We start from the raw sequence: 17585 nt of genomic DNA, 5'->3' as shown, positions 1-17585 counted from the left end.
ACGATAACCAGGACCACGACAACCAGGACCACGACAACCAGGACCACGACAACCAGGACCACGACAACCAGGACCACGACAACCAGGACCACGACAACCAGGACCACGACAACCAGGACCACGATAACCAGGACCACGACAACCAGGACCACGACAACCAGGACCACGACAACCAGGACCACGATAACCAGGACCACGACAACCAGAACCACGACAACCAGGACCACGACAACCAGGACCACGACAACCAGGACCACGACAAACCAGGACCACGACAACCAGGACCACGACAACCAGGACCACGACAACCAGGACCACGACAACCAGGACCACGATAACCAGGACCACGACAACCAGAACCACGACAACCAGGACCACGACAACCAGGACCACGACAACCAGGACCACGATAACCAGGACCACGACAACCAGAACCACGACAACCAGGACCACGACAACCAGGACCACGACAACCAGGACCACGACAACCAGGACCACGACAACCAGGACCATGATAACCAGGACCACGACAACCAGAACCACGACAACCAGGACCACGACAACCAGGACCACGACAACCAGGACCACGACAACCAGGACCACGATAACCAGGACCACGACAACCAGAACCATGATAACCAGGACCACGACAACCAGAACCACGACAACCAGGACCACGACAACCAGGACCACGACAACCAGGACACGACAACCAGGACCACGATAACCAGGACCACGATAACCAGGACCACGACAACCAGGACCACGATAACCAGGACCACGACAACCAGGACCACGACAACCAGGACCACGATAACCAGGACCACGATAACCAGGACCACGACAACCAGGACCACGATAACCAGGACCACGACAACCAGGACCACGACAACCAGGACCACGATAACCAGGACCACGACAACCAGGACCACGATAACCAGAACCACGACAACCAGGACCACGATAACCAGAACCACGATAACCAGGACCACGACAACCAGGACCACGACAACCAGGACCACGACAACCAGGACCACGATAACCAGAACCACGACAACCAGGACCACGATAACCAGGACCACGACAACCAGGACCACGATAACCAGGACCACGACAACCAGAACCACGACAACCAGGACCACGACAACCAGGACCACGACAACCAGGACCACGACAACCAGGACCACGATAACCAGGACCACGACAACCAGGACCACGATAACCAGGACCACGACAACCAGGACCACGATAACCAGGACCACGACAACCAGGACCACGACAACCAGAACCACGACAACCAGGACCACGACAACCAGGACCACGATAACCAGGACCACGACAACCAGGACCACGACAACCAGAACCACGACAACCAGGACCACGACAACCAGGACCACGATAACCAGGACCACGACAACCAGAATCACGACAAACAGGACCACGACAACCAGGACCACGACAACCAGGACCACGACAACCAGGACCACGACAACCAGGACCACGACAACCAGAACCACGACAACCAGGACCACGACAACCAGGACCACGACAACCAGAATCACGACAACCAGAATCACGACAACCAGGACCACGACAACCAGGACCACGACAACCAGGACCACGACAACCAGGACCACGATAACCAGGACCACGACAACCAGGACCACGACAACCAGGACCACGACAACCAGGACCACGATAACCAGGACCACGACAACCAGGACCACGACAACCAGGACCACGACAACCAGGACCACGACAACCAGGACCACGATAACCAGGACCACGACAACCAGGACCACGACAACCAGGACCACGACAACCAGAACCACGACAACCAGGACCACGACAACCAGAACCACGACAACCAGGACCACGACAACCAGGACCACGACAACCAGGACCACGACAACCAGGACCACGACAACCAGGACCACGACAACCAGAACCACGACAACCAGGACCACGATAACCAGGACCACGATAACCAGGACCACGACAACCAGGACCACGACAACCAGGACCACGACAACCAGGACCACGACAAACAGGACCACGACAACCAGAACCACGACAAACCAGGACCACGACAACCAGGACCACGACAACCAGGACCACGATAACCAGGACCACGACAACCAGGACCACGACAACCAGGACCACGATAACCAGGCCCACGACAACCAGGACCACGACAACCAGGACCACGATAACCAGGACCACGACAACCAGGACCACGACAACCAGGACCACGATAACCAGAACCACGACAACCAGGACCACGACAACCAGGACCACGACAACCAGGACCACGACAACCAGGACCACGATAACCAGAACCACGACAACCAGAACCACGACAACCAGGACCACGACAACCAGGACCACGATAACCAGGACCACGACAACCAGGACCACGACAACCAGAACCACGACAACCAGGACCACGACAACCAGAACCACGACAACCAGGACCACAACAACCAGAACCACGACAAACAGGACCACGACAACCAGAACCACGACAAACAGGACCACGACAACCAGGACCACGACAACCAGGACCACGATAACCAGGACCACGACAACCAGGACCACGACAACCAGGACCACGATAACCAGGACCACGATAACCAGGACCACGACAACCAGAACCACGACAACCAGGACCACGACAACCAGGACCACGACAACCAGAACCACGACAATCAGGACCACGACAACCAGGACCACGACAACCAGAACCACGACAAACAGGACCACGATAACCAGGACCACGACAACCAGGACCACGACAACCAGAACCACGACAAACAGGACCACGACAACCAGGACCACGATAACCAGAACCACGACAAACAGGACCACGACAACCAGGACCACGATAACCAGAACCACGACAAACAGGACCACGACAACCAGGACCACGACAACCAGGACCACGACAACCAGGACCACGACAACCAGGACCACGATAACCAGAACCACGACAACCAGAACCACGACAAACAGGACCATGACAACCAGGACCACGATAACCAGAACCACGACAAACAGGACCACAACAAACAGGACCACGACAACCAGGACCACGACAACCAGGACCACGACAAACAGGACCACGACAACCAGGACCACGACAACCAGAACCACGACAAACAGGACCACGACAACCAGGACCACGATAACCAGAACCACGACAACCAGGACCACGACAACCAGGACCACGATAACCAGAACCACGACAACCAGGACCACGACAACCAGAACCACGACAACCAGGACCTCGACAACCAGGACCACCAGCACCTTGAGGCCACGACCTCAGAGGGGACAGGAGGTAAAACCCTGGGAAAGCGGCTGGACCAGATGGTGGTGTGACGGGGAGGGTGCGGACCAGCTGGCTTAAGTTTTCACCCATATGTCCACACCATGAAGGGTTCTGAGAAACCGATCAGGAGTCATATCACCCCAAGTCCATTTGATCCCCACCAGTTTGCATACTGGGCGAACAGGTCTACAGAAGATGCTCCTGCTCACCACCCTCCCTCATGTGGAAAGCAGGGGAACTACGGCCAGCTGCTCTTTCTGGACTCTAGCTCTGCTTTCACCACCATCGTACCGAGCAGACTGGTCCGTAAAGTGCTGCCAGAGGGGGTCTACCGGGGTCTACCGGGGGTCTACCAGGGTCCTACCGGGGGTCTACTGGGGGTCTACCGGGGGTCTACGGGGGGTCTAACAGGGTTTTACCGGGGTTCTACTGGGGGAGGTCTGCTGGGGGTCTACCGGGGATCTACTGGGGGTCTACTGGGGATCTACTGGGGGTCTACCGGTAGTCTATTGGTGGTCTACTGGGGGTCTACTGGGGATCTACTGGGGGTCTACCGGTAGTCTATTGGTGGTCTACTGGGGGTCTACTGGGGATCTACTGGGGGTCTACCGGTAGTCTATTGGTGGTCTACTGGGGGTCTACTGGGGATCTACTGGGGGTCTACCGGTAGTCTATTGGTGGTCTACTGGGGGTCTACTGGGGATCTACTGGGGGTCTACCGGGGGTCTACTGGCGGTCTACTGGGGATCTACTGGGGGTCTACTGGGGATCTACTGGGGGTCTACCGGGGGTCTACTGGGGGTCTACCGGTAGTCTATTGGTGGTCTACTGGGGGTCTACTGGGGATCTACTGGGGGTCTACTGGGGGTCTACCGGTAGTCTATTGGGGATCTACTGGGGGTCTACCGGGGGTCTACTGGGGGGTCCACCGGGGGTCTACTGGGGGCCTTTCTGTGTGGAGTCTGCATGTTCTCCCCGTGTATGCCTGGGTTCTCTCTGGGTTCTCTGGCTTCCTCCCACCGTCTGAACAGATGCATCATCATGCAGGTGATCACTAGATTCTCCCAGTAATGAGTGTGTTTGTCCCTCTGTGGTGGACTGGAGACCGGTCCAGGTGTTCCCGCTTCTGGTGGGCTCTCGATAGACTCCAGCTTCACTGCGAGCCTGAACTGGACTAACGTAGAGAATGAATCGCCTGTTATCCCAGGAGCTAACTTGTGTAAAGCCGGTTCCTGTGCTGACTGTAAAAGCTGAGAAATCGGGACAAGAGAAGACGCAGATCTGCACGTGTTTTATTTATTTTTCTGACTAGAAAAATCCACATTTTCCTGAACGGTTAACATGATGCATGAAGTCCGCTGAAGGCCTCATCGCCGGCCTCGTTGATGCAGCAGTTTATATAAATGTCGCTTCAGTCCCAGATGGAAATGTCCGTCGTGCTTCGAGAGCTGCGGCAGGACGACATGCCAGTAAATCGGTCCAGTTTGCTGTCGTCATCACATCCTGGGGAGGAAGTGTGTCATGGTCATGGTGGGCGTGACCCGGTTGCCCCGTTTCGTTTTGCCGACCTTGCTGAGGCCGATGTACATGCCCGGGTGGGCGGCGGACTCGTAGGCGTTGTAGTTGTTGGCCAGAAGACTTTCTTTGAACTTGCACTCGTCGTCATAGTGACCCTGCAGAGAAAAGTCAGACAAACGCCTTAAATACACATTTCATTTTGATAGCAGAAAGTGTGTTACCGTGGCAACCCATGGAAATAAGCGTTCTCGCCATGAAACACGGTTCACTCATATCTTCGCAGAAATACATCCGATCGGAACCAAAATTAAAATAATTCATATTTGGTAGGTCCTTCACGCTTTGTAATATGTATTGTGGGGGGGGGGGGGCCCTAGGGGCCCGATAGTCTACTTTGACCTAGGGCTACGAAATTCGGTACACATGTATAAGTAACCAAGACGAGCAAAAAACTCAATTAACCACCTGTTACCATGGCAACGGGGTGTCCGCCATCTTGGCATTTGTGCCCTTTTTATAACTTTAAGCGCATCGTATTTGAACGAACTAGTCTGAGGGGATTCAGGCTATGGGCTCCATACTCAGCAGGAAGCTTCGTGACAAGATGGGGAGCAAAAGTTAGTGAAATCTTTCCAACAGGACAAAGCGTGTTACCGTGGCAACCCATGGAAAAAAGCGTTCTCGCCATAAAACACGGTTCACTCATATCTTTGCAGAAATAGATCTGATCGGAACCAAAATTCAAATAAGTAATATTTCGAGGGTCCTTAACGCATTGTAATATGTATTGTGGGGGGGGGGGGGACATTTTGGGGGGGGCCCCTAGGGGCCCGATCGTCTACTTTGAGCTAGGACTACGAAATTCGGCACACATGTGTATCAACCCTAGACAAGCAAAAAACTATATTAAGCACCTGTTACCATGGCACTGGAGTGTCCGCCATCTTGGAAAAAAACCTTCTCGCCATGAAACACGGTTAGCTTATATCTTTGCACAAATTCATGCGATGTGCACCAAAACTGTAACTATTCGTATTTGGTAGGTCCTCAACACATTATAGAATGTATTGTGGGGGGGGGGCCCCTAGGGGCCGGATCGTCTACTTTCACCTATGGCTACGAAATTCGGCACACATGTGTAACAGCCCAAGGCGAGTAAAAAAGTGCATTGACCACCTGTTACCATGGCAACGGGGTGTCCGCCATCGTGGCGTTTACACCCATTTAGTACTGTATGTGCATTGTTTTTGAACAAACTAGTTTTGGATTCATGCCTTTTACTTCACATCCACCCGGAAGCTTTGTGGCGAGTTCGGGTGGAGGGTTCGGCATGAGGCGAGGACCCGATGGATGCCGCTTGCGGCTTTAATTACATAACGTCATTGTCTTCATGAAAAACACAAAACACACAAAATGCATCAATTATTATTAAATATATTTTGTTTGGCCTGAAGATAATGTTAAATAAACCACTGACTGATTCCAGACTGATGTGGCGCCACGGCGTTCGGGCTGCTTGCAGCTTTAGCATTAGCCTGACCTGAACATTTCATGACACCTTCTCCCTAAACCTGCTGATTTATTTCAGTCCACGCGAAGACAAGTTACAGAATTACGGCACGACATGTTGTGATGCTTTTGTGAAACAACATTCAGCTTCCGTGGACTTTGGAAAAGATCAGCGCAGAAGCTCCACAGTTTTATTTCAGATCACACACCTGGCTACACATCTTGTTCTTACCGAACCGTAGAGTTTGCCTTTGTCACTCATGGCGATGAAGAGGCCGCTTCTCACCCCATACAGAGACACCACTCCTCTGTCCACCGGAGAAATTTCTATAAGACCTGAAATACCAGCATAAGCAGTGGGTAATAAATTACAGCAACTCTCATCTGGAACAGGTTTTATGTTCAACATGTGTCCTAAATAATCTGCAGTTAATGACCAAATGTTTTCCCCAAATGACAGAATACTCTTATTTTACCATGAACGTAAATAGTTCGGGTTAGAAGCAAACTATTTCAGTATCGTTCTGCGCATCAGTAATATAGGTATGAAGAAACAATGAAGAACTGTGAAGGAATCCCTGTGGAAGGGTCGCTTCATGTCCTGAAAGGAGAATGTCTTGTTCATCTGGTTTGATCTGGTTTTATAACTTTACAAGAACTAAAAACAGAAGAATCATAAAGATTTTATGGCTCAGTTTGAATTTCACAGCAGTATCATCACTAATCCTGCATCGTCTTCATCCCATCTCTTCTCTGGGATCTCTGCAGCCAGTAAAAGTCAGTCTTTTCCTTTAAAAGGCTCAAAGTATTGTTGTAAATGAGTGACAGAGAAGTACCATAAATTAATGGTGAGAACAGGATACAGGTATGTAAGCTACGTTCTATTCACCAACAGGATACACAGAACTGGCAGCGTTCATTAAGGTTGCCATGGTAACGGCTACCTGCTGTCTCAGAGCCATGTAATGTCGGCAGTTCCATGGGTCTGAGGTGGCCGTTGCCATGGTAACCTTAATGTCAGCAGGTACACCTGCTGACCAGGACTTGAGTTGTCTTCCTGAGCCAAATCCAGAACGGCTATGGGAACATTTTGGGAAAAAAGTACAAATGATCGGCCACAGGTACAAAGGCGTTTTCATGGAATTCACTTGACATACATGACCAGAATCCGCTTCTCTCACTGACATTGTGCCACATTTACATGTTTGATACAACTAGTGTACTAACTCCGTTGTTAACGGGTTAAGATTGATCTACATTTATAGTTATTTCCATCAGCCCTGGTAAAAGTATTTCAGAATTTAGGCTACATTTATTTTATAACTATCCGACTCCCTGAAATGATCTCACAACCGCATGTTTGAGCGCCGCTGAGCTAACAAGTCGGGTATAAAGAGAACCCAAGATAGTTTAAAGATAGTTTAGACAAAGCAGGACCTTCATCTCCAAGGAGACTGGCAGGACCTTCATCTCCATGGAGACTGGCAGGACCTTCATCTCCATGGAGACTGGCAGGACCTTCATCTCCATGGAGACTGGCACAAGCTTTTGAAACTGCGATAAAAGCATGATTTGTGACCGTGGCGGCAAGCTCCCACAGTGATGAGACCCTGTTTGTGTGGAGAAAGGACCAGGCAGGTGTGGACGCAGGCGCTCAAGTCTTTTAGCCAAGTTTCTCCCTGTCATGTTGCTATGCAACATGTTAGCATTGCTGCTCCTCTACATGTTAGCATTCCTGCTATGCTACATGTTAGCATTGTTGCTATGCCACATGTTAGCATTGCTGCTCCTCTACATGTTAGTATTGCTGCTACGCTACATGTTAGCATTGCTGCTATGCTACATGTTAGCACCACTGTCTGGTGGTCTGCAGGATCTCAAGATGAATTTATAGGATTATTAGACATTATTTACCAGATGAAAGTAGATCCTGTCATCACACACCCCCAAAGGAGAATGTGAACAGCACAGATTAAGCTGATCACTGAGTGTCAGAGTTACTTACTGTATTTGTTCTCGTTGTGAACTCCGGTTATCTTCCCATTGGGTAGAACTTGGATGTGGAAGCCAATGCCGACGTTACAGTAAAGCTTTCTTAGTCTCTTAATGCCCAGCAGGTATTCTCCATCTCTGGCTTCCCGTTTCCTCCAGGAGCTGCTGCTGGTCTGCGACGTTGGTCTGTGTGTGGTTTGCCTCATACTGATGCTGAGAGGAAGTGTTGCAAAAGAGCTCCACAGGAGGACTCCGTACAGGACCGCGGGAAGCTTGGACCTCAACAGTGCCATCATCTGATCACCAACTCTGACAGTCATAGAGGTGCTGAAGTTTGTGTATTTCTGAGGCAAAGTTAGAAGAAGTTCAGTCCCGCCGTGAAGATAAAGCCTCCACTGTATTCTGCAGAGCTGCAGAATACATAAAGATCCAGTCCAGTGCTGGTGTAGAGGTGTTTCATGTTTCAGGTGAATCCAGAAGGAAATCCTCCTTATAAGTGCTGCGTATGACATCATTCACCACCTGCCGTGTTGTCTGAGTCACCTGTGCAGCTGAAGCACACATGTAGGAAATCCATAGTGACAGAAAACAACACGCAAGCTGTAAACAGGTTAATCTGATGGTGGGAAAGACCACCGAGCCCCTTCAGCGACGCTGACGTCACTCATTGGTCGGTTCTGACGTCATATTTGATCCTATTGGTCCTCTGAGGCTGTTTGGATGAATTATCACTTTCTCCTTTACATTCCTCCTCCAGCTGCAGGAGGAGCCCAGGAAGCCCATTAGTCGTCCTCGCAGACAGATTCTACATGTTTACCTCCTGACCTGCTGGTGTGATCACGTTTATAACACATTCTGATTATCAGCAGACCTGTCAATCATAGTGATGGCTGCAAACAGACATGATGAAGACAAGCAGAACAACAGGCTTAAGTGTTCCTCATACAAACACGAGGAAAGATGCAATAATATGAACTTTTATCAATTTTATTGGACACATCATCGTCATCTCAAACCGTATTTATACACGTGCAAAAAATGAAAACAGGAAACCTGGGAGACAACACAAGAACATTTAATGTGCTCCAGATTTTTCGTTTCCTTCAGACTTCTGGTGATCAGTCTGTAATAAACACCAAACATAGCCTGCCAAGCTAGCTACCATTTCGCTGATGGGCATAGACATACTCCATTCACAAAACATGACTGCAAATTCCAACAGGAATACGCCGCACAATCCTCTGCCATCTTCCTGTTTGGCTGCTCAGCTAGGGGTGCTATTGGATCAGCTACCGGTCCAAGATGGCGGCCGCGTTTCTCACGCCAACAGCAAGTGTAGCATCTACTCTTAATTATGTCTCTCCGGCTAACAGCTAGCAAGCTTTCAGACAGAAAAGCCACAACATGAGGCTTTTTCTGGCGATATTGAAAACATTTGTGATTAACGAGTTTCCTCTCGGTTAGCTGCAGCGTAAGCTCCGCCCCCGTCCAGAGAAGGCGTAAGCTCCGCCCCGTCCAGAGAAGGCGTAAGCTCCGCCCCCGTCCAGAGAAGGCGTAAGCTCCGCCCCGTCCAGAGAAGGCGTAAGCTCCGCCCCCGTCCAGAGAAGGCGTAAGCTCCGCCCCGTCCAGAAGAGGCGTAAGCTCCGCCCCCGCCCAGAGAAGGCGTAAGCTCCGCCCCCGTCCAGAGAAGGCGTAAGCTGCAGTCGGAGCAGGAAGTGATCTTCCCTGACCCACCAGGCTGAAGTTGCCACAGATCGATCCGTCCAGGTTTTCTGTCAGATATTAATATTTAATGCAGCGTGAGGACAGACACGTAGTTTAGCGTTCAGCAGAAGAACTTTAAGTGGAATCTTCCTGGATTGGAGCGTTACAGCTGCAGTCTGACACCGATATGATGATAAGCAGCAGCGGGGATGTTAACAGGATGTTGTCGTGTTTTCTTCTTCGCCGGCCTGTTGTGATGCTGCTGGACGGCACACAGATCGTTCAAACATAAAAACACTGCAAGCTGAGCTGTGATTCATACCGAGACTTCTCCCGGCCTGCAGGTAGTACATTACCCTGATGCCATGTGGCATGCGGTGCGTCATACAAAGCAAGCCGGAGAGGCGATCAGAGATCATCTGAACACAGTTGTGAAGCTCCAGTTCCCCCGCTGGGAGCACAAACACACCAAGCTGAGCTGTGATTCATCTGCAGGATGCAGATGTTTTCCATGTTTCCTGGATGCAGGTTTGGAGTTTTCCCGTCTACGTTCAGACCGCATGGCGTGATGCAGGACAGGTAAGCGGTGTCTTCACAGACAAACACAGGAGGAGGTGGGTCGGGTAGGCGGAGAGAGGGGTGGAGGATGACACTCGGACCAATCGGACCAGTCATCGGACCAATGAACAACATGTTCTCCTTTCAGGACATAAACACAGACCCTTCCACACATAGATTCCTTCACGGTTCTTCATTACTTATATTACTGATGTACAGATCCATAATGAAATATTGATGCTTCCAATCCCAACTATTTATGTTCTACAGTCAAATTTCACGTTAAAATGTGAGTTTATCACTAACTGCAGCTTGTTGGATTTAACACCCAGCAGACATCGTCTCACGGAGAAGCTGATTCATCTGATCTGATACGCCACACAGTAATCAGTCATCCATCTGACGTGCAGATCCACGCTCCTTACCAGCTGGTGGTGCTAACGCAGCAAGTCACTGCTCACTGCCAAGAAACCAAGATGAAGAAGTTGTGTCCTAATTCAGGTTCTGCACACTCGAACTGCAGATTAGTTGGCTGCAAACATCATAGAGGTGTCCCAGTTCAAAGGCTCCTTCCAATCCTCCCTCCCAGTCCTCCCTCCCAGTCCTCCCTCCCAGTCCTCCCAGTCCTCCCAGTCCTCCCACCCAGTCCTCCCAGTCCTCCCAATCCTCCCAGTCCTCCCAGTCCTCCCTCCCAGTCCTCCCAGTCCTCCCACCCAGTCCTCCCAGTCCTCCCACCTAGTCCTCCCTCCCAGTCCTCCCAGTCCTCCCACCCAGTCCTCCCTCCCAGTCCTCCCAGTCCTCCCAGTCCTCCCACCCAGTCCTCCCAGTCCTCCCAATCCTCCCAATCCTCCCTCCCAGTCCTCCCTCCCAGTCCTCCCAGTCCTCCCAATCCTCCCAATCCTCCCTCCCAGTCCTCCCTCCCAGTCCTCCCTCCCAGTCCTCCCAGTCCTCCCTCCCAGTCCTCCCTCCCAGTCCTCCCAATCCTCCCAATCCTCCCTCCCAGTCCTCCCAGTCCTCCCAGTCCTCCCAATCCTCCCTCCCAGTCCTCCCAGTCCTCCCAGTCCTCCCTCCCAGTCCTCCCAATCCTCCCAGTCCTCCCAATCCTCCCTCCCAGTCCTCCCAGTCCTCCAAGTCCGCACTTTGTTTGGGTCCAGATTAGCCTAAACTGAAGGCTACAAGCGATGCATCCTACGAGGCCGTACAGAAAAGATGGAGCTGGTGTCGGCATCACACCAGCAGTTGTTTTTTGTTTTTTTTCTTTAAATGTATGTTCACACACATACATACTGGTACACATTACACACACACACACCTGCCTCCTCCTCATGTTGGTCATTTAGACACAGAGGAAAAAAATAAAATTACTGCCACCATTTTCTGTCATTTAAACATAATTCTCTGTTTTTTTGTGGAAGAAAAGGATCAGAAAGAAAAGGATTAGATAAACTTGGCATATGTTGTTGCTAGGCAACGGAGGACTGGAGCACTATGGGTAATTCTTGTAGACTAGACAGGCCGTCTCATTTCACTAGTGGAAAGCTCACTTTGGAGTGGCAGACGTCATAGAACACTTGGTAGCCTACGTAGTCGAAACGTGGAAGTGTGCGGAGCAGGAAGTGGGAAAGCTGCTTCTAAAGGAGGTTTCCACGTTCATTAACTTTTATTTAGCATCAGATCAGAATCGCTGATACTGACAGGAAAAATACTTGGTTCTGTTTTCTCGTCTAATGGGGCGATGTCTGTTTGGAAGCCAGAAAACTGCTTTCTGCTCCGCCTGTTTTTATTTCAACTAAACCATCCGGTAAAATCTGAACCCCGTTATCCCACCGGGTCTCCCTCCCACCGGGTCTCCCTCCCACCGGGTCTCCCTCCCACCCGGTCTCCCTCCCACCCGGTCTCCCTCCCACTGGGTCTCCCTCCCACCGGGTCTCCCTCCCACCCGGTCTCCCTCCCACCGGGTCTCCCTCCCACCCGGTCTCCCTCCCACCGGGTCTCCCTCCCACCCGGTCTCCCTCCCACCCGGTCTCCCTCCCACCGGGTCTCCCTCCCACCCGGTCTCCCTCCCACCCGGTCTCCCTCCCACTGGGTCTCCCTCCCACCGGGTCTCCCTCCCACCGGGTCTCCCTCCCACCCGGTCTCCCTCCCACCCGGTCTCCCTCCCACCGGGTCTCCCTCCCACCGGGTCTCCCTCCCACCCGGTCTCCCTCCCACCGGGTCTCCCTCCCACCCGGTCTCCCTCCCACCGGGTCTCCCTCCCACCCGGTCTCCCTCCCACCCGGTCTCCCTCCCACCGGGTCTCCCTCCCACCCGGTCTCCCTCCCACCCGGTCTCCCTCCCACCGGGTCTCCCTCCCACCGGGTCTCCCTCCCACCGGGTCTCCCTCCCACCCGGTCTCCCTCCCACCCGGTCTCCCTCCCACCGGGTCTCCCTCCCACCCGGTCTCCCTCCCACCGGGTCTCCCTCCCACCGGGTCTCCCTCCCACCCGGTCTCCCTCCCACCCGGTCTCCCTCCCACCGGGTCTCCCTCCCACCGGGTCTCCCTCCCACCCGGTCTCCCTCCCACCCGGGTCTCCCTCCCACCCGGTCTCCCTCCCACCGGGTCTCCCTCCCACCCGGTCTCCCTCCCACCCGGTCTCCCTCCCACCGGGTCTCCCTCCCACCGGGTCTCCCTCCCACCCGGTCTCCCTCCCACCCGGTCTCCCTCCCACCGGGTCTCCCTCCCACCCGGTCTCCCTCCCACCCGGGTCTCCCTCCCACCGGGTCTCCCTCCCACCCGGTCTCCCTCCCACCGGGTCTCCCTCCCACCCGGTCTCCCTCCCACCCGGTCTCCCTCCCACTGGGTCTCCCTCCCACCGGGTCTCCCTCCCACCCGGTCTCCCTCCCACCCGGGTCTCCCTCCCACCGGGTCTCCCTCCCACCCGGTCTCCCTCCCACCGGGTTGGATGTGAGAACTTAGAAGAGTTTACAGTTTAGAAAACAGACAGAAGAAGAAGAGTGTTTGTTCCCATGGTGACGTTCATAGAAACCAGGAGGACTTCGTCCAGCTGCAGGGGGTGATGGCATGAAGAGGACGGTTGGACTTACAGAGACGTAAAAATCCCCATCGCCTCCCAACCCCGGACGTAGTTGAGCCCAGCAGAGGCCGGCAGCCCGAGGCTGGCTGACCTGCCGGTCTGCAGGAGGCGTCGGGATCTCACCAGCTCATGTGTCGGTCCTGGAAACAGCCAGCAGCTGCAGGAATGAGTCAGCTCGCTGGCAGACGTCAAGCCGTTGCAGAACTTTACGCTCCTGATGCCAAGAAGAGACATTCAGCCTGAGTGACTTTAAACTTCTGACTGAGGCTGCAATCCTTCACACGCAGGGAGCAAACGGTGGAGTCGACCCGAACAGGACACTGCTGCAGCTGCAAACACACATTTCCTGCATGGAAGGCTTCAACACTGCTGCATCGCTTTAAATCGCGCCTTTCTGCTTTCAGCTCGACTGGCAGAGTTTCTGTCAGGATTCAGATCCCACCATAGTCCAGAGCCAGGCCAGCTTCGGGGATCCCCTCGGATACAAGACTTCGGTCTGAAATGGTTGGATCTCACTTCAGCATCATTCTGCTCGAGAGGTCTGGTCTGGTCTCTGGTCTGGACCCGAGTCTAGACTCTAGTCTGGACTCTAGTCTGATCTGTGGTCTGGTCTGTGGTCTGGACTCTGGTCTGGTCTGTGGTCTGGACTGTAGTCTGGGCTCTGGTCTGGTCTCTGACCTGGCAACTGGTCTGGACTACCGTCTGGACTCTAGTCTAAACTCTGCTCTGGTATCTGGTCTGCAGCCTTGTCTGGACTCTGGTCTAGACTCTAGTCTGGACTCTAGTCTGGTCTCAAGTCTGGTCTCTGGTTTGGACTGTAGTTTGGACTCTGGTCGGGTCTGTAGTGTGGTCTGTGGTCTGGACTCTGGTCTACACTCTCGTCTGGATACTAGTCTGGTCTCTGCTCTGGTCTATGGTCTGGACTCTGGTCTGGTCTCTAGTGTGGTATCTGTTTTGGTCTCTGGTCTGGACTCTGGTCTGGTCTGGTCGGTGGCCTGGACTGTAGTCTGGACTGTAGACTGGTCTCTGGTCTGGTTTCTGGTCTAGACTCTAGTCTGGTGTGTGGTCTGGAGTCTGGTCTAGACTCAATTTTGGTCTCTAGTCTGGTCTATGGTCTGGCCTCTGGTCTGGACTCTACTCTGGACTCTGGTCTGGAGTCTAGTCTGCTCTGTGGTCTGGTATCTGGTCTAGACTCTAGTCTGGTCTCTAGTCTGGTCTGTAGCCTGGACTCTGTTCTGGTCTCTGGTCTGGACTTTAATCTGGTCTCTAGTTTGGTCTGTGGTCTGAACTCTGGTCTGGACTCTGGTCTAGACTGTAGTCTGGACTCTGGTCTGGTCTCTGATCAGCTCTCTGGTCCAGCCTCTGGTCTAGAATCTAGTCTGGTCTCTAGTCTTGTCTGTGGTCTGAACTCTGGTCTGGACTATGGTCTGTGGTCTGGACTGTAGTTTGGAGTCTAGTCTGGTCTCTGGTCTAGTCTCTGATCAGGTCTCTCGTCTAGACTCTATTTTGGACTCTGGTCAGGTCTCTGGTCTGGACTTCAATCTGGTCTCTAGTTTGGTCTGTGGTCTGAACTCTGGTCTGGACTCTGGTCTGTGGTCTGGACTGTAGTTTGGAGTCTAGTCTGGTTTTTGGTCTGGTCTCTGGTTTAGAATCTAGTCTGGTCTGTGGTCTGGTCTCTGGTCTGGCCTCTGCTCTAGTCTCTGGTTTAGACTCTAGTCTGGTCTGTGGTCTGGTCTCGGGTTTAGAATCTAGTCTGGTCTGTGGTCTGGTCTCTGGTCTAGACTCTAATCTGGTCTCTAGTCTGGTCTATGGTCTGGCCTCTGGTCTGGTCTGTGGTCTGGACTCTGGTCTGGTCTTGACTCTGGTCTGGTCTCTAGTGTGGTGTCTGGTCCGGTCTCTGGTCTGGTCTCTGGTCTGTCATCTGGACTGTAGTCTGGACTCTGGTCTGGTCTGTGGTCTGGCCTCTAGTCTGGAGCCTAGTATGGTCTCTGGTCTGAACTGTAGACTGGACTCTGGTCTGGTCTCTGATCAGGTCTCTGGTCTAGACTCTAATATGGACTATGGTCTGGTCTATGCTCTGGTCTGGTCTCTGGTCTGGACTCTAGTATGGTCTCTAGTATTGTCTGTGGTCTGGATTTAGGTCCGGACTACGGTCTTGTCTCTAGTCTGGTCTCTAGTCTGCAGTCTAGTCTGGTCTGGTCTCCGGTCTAGACTGTAGTCTGGACTCTGGTCTGGTCACTGGTTTGGTCTGTTATCTGAACTGTAGTTTGGGCTCTCGTCTGGTCTCTGGTCTAGAATCTAGTCTGGTCTGTAGTCTTGTCTGTGGTCTGGACTCTGGTCTGGACTGTTGTCTTGTCTCTAGTCTGGTCTCTAGTGTGGACTTTAGGTCTGGACTCTAGTCTGGTCTCTGGTCTGGCCTCTAGTCTGGACTCTGGTCTGGTCTCTGGTCTGGTCTCTGGTCTGGTCTCTGGTCTAGACTCTTGTCTAGTCTCTGGTCTGGTCACTGGTCTGGTCTCTGATCTGGACTGTAGTTTGGACTCTGGTCTAGACTCTGGTTTAGACTCTAGTCTGGTCTGTAGTCTTGTCTCTGGTCTAGACTCTAGTCTGGTTTCTGGTCTAGACTCTGGTCTGGTCTCTGGTCTGATCTGTGATCTGAACTGTAGTTTGGGCTCTTGTCTGGTCTCTGGTCTAGTCTCTGGTCTAGAATCTAGTCTGGTCTCTAGTCTTGTTTGTGGTCTGAACTCTGGTCTGGACTATGGTCTTGTCTCTAGTCTGGTCTCTAGTGTGGACTCTAGTCTGGTCTCTGGTCTGGTCTCTGGTCTGGTCTCTGATCTGGACTGTAGTTTGGACTCTGGTCTGGTCTGTGGTCTAGTCTCTGGTCTAGACTCTAGTCTGATGTGTTGTCTGGAGTCTGGTCTAGACTCTCGTCTAGAATCTAGTCTGGTCTCTAGTCTTGTCTGTGGTCTGAACTCTGGTCTGGAATAACGTCTTGTCTCTAGTCTGGTCTCTAGTCTGGAGTCTAGTCTGGTCCCTGGTCGGGTCTCTGGTCTGGCCTGTGGTCTGGTCTGTGGTCTGGTCTGTGGTCTGGACTCTACTCTGGTCTCTGGTCTGCACTCTGGTCTGGAGTCTAGTCTGGTCTGTGGTCTGGTCTCTGGTCTAAATTCTAGTCCGGTATCTGGTCTGGACTCTAGTCTGGACTCTGGTCTGGTCTCTGGTCTGGTCTTTGATCCAGACCATAGTTTGGACTCTGGTCTGGTGTCTGGTCTAGTCTCTGGTCTAGACTCTGGTCTGGTCTCTAGTCTTTTCTATGGTCTACAGCCTGGTCTGGACTATGGTCTGGAGTCTAGTCTGGTCTCTGGTTTAGACTCTAGTCTAGTAAGTGGTCTGGTCTCTTGTCTAGACTCTTGTCTGGTCTCTGGTCTAGACTCTAGTCTGGTCTGTGGTCTGGACTCTGGTCTGGACTATGGTCTGGAGTCTAGTATGGTCTCTGGTCTGGTCTCTAGTCTGGTCTGTGATGTGGACTGTAGTCTGGAGTCTAGTCTGGTCCCTGGTCAGGTCTCTTTTTTAGACTGTGGTTTGGACTGTAGTCTGGAGTTTAGTCTGGTCTCTGGTCTAGACTAGTCTGGTCTGTGGTCTGGTCTCTAGTCTAGACTCTAGTCTGGTCTCTAGTCTGGTCTGTACTTTAATCTGGTCTCTAGTTTGGTCTGTGGTCTGAACTCTGGTCTGGACTTTGGTCTGGAGTCTAGTCTGGTCTGTGGTCTGGACTCTGGTCTGGAGTCTAGTCTGGTGTGTGGTCTAGTCTCTGGCCTAGACTCTAGTCTGGTCTGTGGCCTGGACTCTGGTCAGGTCTCTGGTTTGGACTTCAATCTGGTCTCTAGTTTTGTCTGTGGTCTGAACTC

General features: G+C 52.6%; 1 protein-coding gene across 1 annotated transcript; it reads right to left on the bottom strand.

The window, feature by feature from the left end:
* Positions 1-4827: 4827 nt before the first annotated feature.
* On the bottom strand, positions 4828-8643 carry LOC306763420 (fibroblast growth factor 4-like; the record flags this gene model as incomplete). The annotated part of the gene is made up of 3 exons (XM_079250212.1): positions 4828-5004; positions 6591-6694; positions 8364-8643. 3 exons carry the CDS (start codon positions 8641-8643, stop codon positions 4828-4830), a joined length of 561 nt encoding a protein of 186 aa, XP_079106338.1.
* Between the last annotated feature and the right edge of the window lie 8942 nt (positions 8644-17585).

Source organism: Telmatherina bonti (assembly GCF_933228915.1).
Source record: "Telmatherina bonti genome assembly, chromosome: 12".
NCBI classification, from domain to species: Eukaryota; Metazoa; Chordata; class Actinopteri; order Atheriniformes; family Telmatherinidae; genus Telmatherina; species Telmatherina bonti.
The sequence above is the reverse complement of the archived record's forward strand: the minus strand, read 5'-3'. Positions and strand labels throughout refer to the sequence as shown.